This window comes from Leucoraja erinacea, unplaced genomic scaffold, assembly GCF_028641065.1.
Source record: "Leucoraja erinacea ecotype New England unplaced genomic scaffold, Leri_hhj_1 Leri_219S, whole genome shotgun sequence".
Lineage (NCBI taxonomy): Eukaryota > Metazoa > Chordata > Chondrichthyes > Rajiformes > Rajidae > Leucoraja > Leucoraja erinaceus.
The window spans coordinates 7501-12500 of record NW_026576120.1 but is presented as its reverse complement, the minus strand read 5'-3'; the positions used below and the strand labels follow the sequence as shown (position 1 = coordinate 12500).

General features: G+C 58.3%; 1 protein-coding gene across 1 annotated transcript in view; it reads left to right on the top strand.

Moving 5' to 3' along the window:
• Positions 1-5000, top strand: part of LOC129716365 (large neutral amino acids transporter small subunit 2-like) — a 26713-nt gene that overhangs the window by 21619 nt on the left and 94 nt on the right. Inside the window, 4 exon segments of the mRNA XM_055666236.1 lie at positions 1207-1310; positions 2799-2895; positions 4000-4149; positions 4822-5000. The exon segment at positions 4822-5000 is cut by the window's right edge and continues 94 nt beyond it. Of these exon segments, the coding sequence (XP_055522211.1) occupies positions 1207-1310; positions 2799-2895; positions 4000-4149; positions 4822-5000 (530 nt within the window).

Sequence of the window (5000 nt, the reverse complement as noted above, 5' to 3'; positions counted from 1 at the left end):
CAGATTAGGAGACCAAAACTGTACGCAATACTCCAGGTGTGGTCTCACCAAGACCCTGTACAACTGCAGTAGAACCTCCCTGCTCCTATACTCAAATCCTTTTGCTATGAAAGCTAACATACCATTCGCTTTCTTCACAGCCTGCTGCACCTGCATGCCTACTTTCAATGACTGGTGTACCATGACACCCAGGTCTCGCTGCATCTCCCCTTTTCCTAGTCGGCCACCATTTAGATAATAGTCTGCTTTCCTGTTTTTTCCACCAAAATGGATAACCTCACATGTTGCCAGGACTCGAGGGGCTGAGCTCTCGGGAGAGGTTGAGCAGGCTGGGACTCTATTCCTTGGAGCGCAGGAGGATGAGGGGTAGATCTTATAGTGGTGTACAAAATCATGAGAGGAATAGATCGGGTGGGTGTGTGGAACGAGCTGCCGGAGGAGGGAGTTGAGGCTGGGACTATCCCAACGTTTAAGAAACAGTTAGACAGGTACATGGATGCAACAGGTTTGGAGGGATATGGACCCAAACGCAGGCAGGTGGGACTAGTGTAGCTGGGACATTGTTGGCCGGTGTGGGCAAGTTGGGCCGAAGGCCCTGTTTCCACACTGTTTGACTCTGTGATTGTGGTAGAATAGTGGAACTCATCGAAGCAGGAAACAAAAGAGTCGCGCACTTCTGGCGCTAACAAAGTTTCAAGTATTCTCTCTCCCTCTCACCCCTCCCTCTCTCTCCCTCCCTCTCTCTCTCCCTCCCTCTCACCCCTCCCTCTCAACCCTCCCCTCTCTCCCTCTCACCCTTCCCTCTCACCCCTCCCTCTCTCTCTCCCCTCTCCCCCTCTCTCACCTTCTCCCTCCCTCTCTCCCTCCCTCTCCTCCCTCCCTCCCTCTCTCCCTCCCTCTCACCCCTCCCTCTCCCTCTCTCTCCCCTTCCTCTCCCCTTCTCTCCCTCTCCCCCCTCCCTCCCTATCTCTCTCTCTCCCTCTCTCTCCCTTCTTTATCTCTCCCCCCCTCCTTCTCTCTCCCTCCCCTCCCTCTCACACCTCCCTCTCTCTCTCCCTCCCTCTCTCTCTCCCCCTCTCTCCCCCTCCCTCCCTCTCTCCCTCTCTCTCTCTCCGTCTCTCTCTCTCTCTCTCCCTCTCTCTCTCTCTCTCTCCCCCCCTCTCTCCCCCTCTCCCCCCCTCCCTCCCTCCCGCCCTCCCCTTGCAGACGTTTGGAGAGAAGTTGCTGGGGGTGATGTCGTGGATAATGCCCATCTCCGTCGCCCTCTCCACCTTCGGAGGCGTCAATGGATCGCTCTTCACCTCCTCCAGGTCAGTGTGTTTTGCCCTCGCTGGGCGGGGGAGGGGGGGGGGGCAGGGGGGAGGGGGCAGGTGGGGGGGGGGGAGATTGGGTCATTTGGAGAGTTGCACCTACCCAACCCCCCCTCCCCTCCACCCCCCTCCCCGCACAGGACTGGTGTTCCCGAGGGGTCACCTGGTCAGGTTCCCAGCCACCATCCAATGATTAAATGGCGGAGCAAATGCGATCCTTGGCCCAACTCTGCTCCTGTGTCGTGTGGGAGGTGGGGCAACAGACCGCTGGAGACCGGGGGGGGGGGGGTCGGGGGGTTACAGGCGGCGGGGGGGGGGGGGGGTGTTGCTTCATTCACAAGTGTGAGGGAGGGAGTGAGAGTGTGAGGGCGGGAGTGTGGCAGAGTCTCCTAATCATTCCTCTCATTCTCTTTCACTCCTCTGTCTCTCTCCCCTCTCTCTCCATTTTTCACATTCTCTCTCTCTCTCTCTATCCCCCCCCTTACCTCCCACTATTTCTCTTCCCCATTTCTCTCTCTCACACCCCCATATCACCCTCCCCCCCTCTCTTACTCGCTACTTCTCTTTGCCTCATCCCACTCTCCCCTTTCTCTCTCTCTCTCCCTCTTCCCGTCTCTCAACCCCCCCTCACCTTGTCATTCTTTCTCTCCCAGGATTTGAGTATAGGAGCAGGGAGGTTCTACTGCAGTTGTACAGGGTCTTGGTGAGACCACACCTGGAGTATTGCGTACAGTTTTGGTCTCCTAATCTGAGGAAGGACATTCTTGCCATAGAGGGAGTACAGAGAAGGTTCACCAGACTGATTCCTGGGATGTCAGGACTGTCTTATGAAGAAAGACTGGATAGACTTGGTTTATACTCTCTAGAATTTAGGAGTTTGAGAGGGGATCTTATAGAAACTTACAAAATTCTTAAGGGGTTGGACAGGCTAGATGCAGGAAGATTGCTCCCGATGTTGGGGAAGTCCAGGACAAGGGGCCACAGCTTAAGGATAAGGGGGAAATCCTTTAAAACCGAGATGAGAAGAACTTTTTTCACACAGAGAGTGGTGAATCTCTGGAACTCTCTGCCGCAGAGGGTAGTTGAGGCCACACAGTTCATTGGCTATATTTAAGAGGGAGTTAGATGTGGCCCTTGTGGCTAAAGGGATCAGGGGGTATGGAGAGAAGGCAGGTACAGGATACTGAGTTGGATGATCAGCCATGATCATATTGAATGGCGGTGCAGGCTCGAAGGGCCGAATGGCCTACTCCTGCACCTATTGTCTATGTTTCTTTCTTTCTTTCTTTGTTTCCCTCTCTCCCCTTCTCCCTCTTTCTCTCTCTCTCTCCCCCTCTCTCTCCCCTTCTCCCTCTCTCTCTCTCTCTCTCCCCCCTTCTCCCTCTCTCCCTCTCTCTCTCTCTCCCCCCTCTCCCTCTCCTCTCCCCCCTCCCTCTCTCCCCCCTGCCACTGGGTGCTCTCTCTGACAGAGGTACGTTCTCCCTGCAGGTTGTTCTTTGCTGGAGCTCGAGAGGGGCACCTGCCCAGACTACTGGCCATGATTCACATCAAGCGTTTCACCCCCATCCCCGCGCTGATCTTCACCGTAAGGACGCCGACCGGCATCAGCCCCCCGTCCCCCTCCCGTCCCCCCGCTAGTCCCTGCCATGCCAGGACCGAGCGCAGGAGTTGCCCGCGTCCCACCGTGGGGTCAGGGTAGAGTGAATACGAAGAGGATGTTTCCACTTGTGGGAGAGTCTGGGATCAGAGGACGAATGGAGATGAGGAGGAATCTCTTTAGCCAGAGGGTGGTGAATCTGTGGAACTCATTGCTACAGACGGCTGTGGAGGCCAAGTCTTGATTAGTGCGAGTGCCAGGGGTTACGGGGAGAAGGCAGGAGAATGGGGTTAAGGGGGAGAGATAGATCAGCTGTGAATGAATGGCGGAGTAGACTCGATGGGCCGAATGGACACTGGCAGCCATTTGCAGTGTCCCCGTCCCCCGTCCCACACACTGGCAGCCATTTGCAGTGTCCCCCCCCCCCCCCCCCCCGTCCCACACTGGCAGCCATTTGCAGTGTCCCACACTGGCAGCCATTTGCAGTGTCCCCCCTTGTCCCACCGTGGCAGCCATTTGCAGTGTCCCCCCTTGTCCCACTCTGGCAGCCATTTGCAGTGTCCCCCCTTGTCCCACCGTGGCAGCCATTTGCAGTGTCCCCGTCCCCCGTCCCACACTGGCAGCCATTTGCAGTGTCCCCCCCCCCCTGTCCCACACTGGCAGCCATTTGCAGTGTCCCACACTGGCAGCCATTTGCCGTGTCCCCCCTTGTCCCACCGTGGCAGCCATTTGCAGTGTCCCCCCTTGTCCCACACTGGCAGCCATTTGCAGTGTCCCCCCTTGTCCCACACTGGCAGCCATTTGCAGTGTCCCCCCTTGTCCCACCGTGGCAGCCATTTGCAGTGTCCCCCCCCCTGTCCCACCCTGGCAGCCATTTGCAGTGTCCCCCTACAGGTGGGGAGGGGGGTGACCAACTTTGCTGTTTCCCCATGTCACGCTGTGTCTCTGTCTCTCCCCGTCTCCCCCTTCCCTCTCACCCCCACCGCCCCTCTTGCCCCCACAACCTCCCTCCCCCCTCCCCCTCCCTCCCTCCCCCTCCCTCCCTCACTCTCCTCACTCTCCCCCTCCCTGTCCCTGTGTCTGCCCCTGCAGGGTGCGTCGACGCTGCTGATGCTGGTGACCAGTGACATCTACACCCTCATTAACTACGTGGGCTTCATCAACTACCTGTTCTACGGGGTGACCATCGCTGGGCAGATCGGGCTGCGCTGGAAGCAGCCCAACCTGCACCGGCCCATCAAGGTCTGGGGGAGAGGGGAGGGGGAGGGAGATGGGGGGAGGGGGATGGGGATGGGGGGGGAGAGGGGAGGGGGAGGGCGGAGGGGTTGGGGGAGGGAGATGGGGGAGAGGGAAGGGGGAGGGGGGAGGGGGGGGGGGGGGGAGGGGGGGAGAGAGGGAGAGAGAGGGGGAGAGGGGGGGGGGAAAAGAGGAGGGAGAGAGAGAGGGCGAGGGGGAGAGTGAGAGAGGGAGGGAGAAATAAATGGAGGGAGAATTATACTGTAATAACTATAATAATCTGAAAATGTATCTCTCCCTCTCTCTTTCTCTCTCTCCCTCCCTCCCTCTCTCTCTCTCTCCCTGGCCAGGGCAGGTTGTTAAAGTGCGGAGCCAGCGGTTTTGTTCTGACCTTTCCTCCTGTTTGTTTGTAGAAACAGCCTGTGATTGTGCTGACGCTGGGCAAACACCGTGGGGAGGGAGGGGGGGGGGTTTTATTCATGAATCAGTCCTCACCGCAGCAAATAATCCAGCTGTCAGTCCCCCGTCCCCCCCCCCCCTGCCTGCCTTGGTGGACCCAGCTCTCCTGTTACCCTCCCCGCAGGTCTGACCTGTTGCCCCCATGATCTCACCTGTACCCCACCCCTCCCCCTCGTTACCCCCACTCTGACCCCCCCCTCCCCCCCTCTCTGTCCGCAGGTGAACCTGGTTTTCCCGGTGGTCTACCTGTTGTTCTGGGCGTTCCTCATCATCTTCAGCCTGTGGTCGGAGCCGGTGGTCTGTGGGATCGGCCTGGCCATCATGATGACTGGCGTGCCCGTGTACTACCTGGCCATCCACTGGCAGCACAAACCCCAGTGTTTCCACAACATGATCGG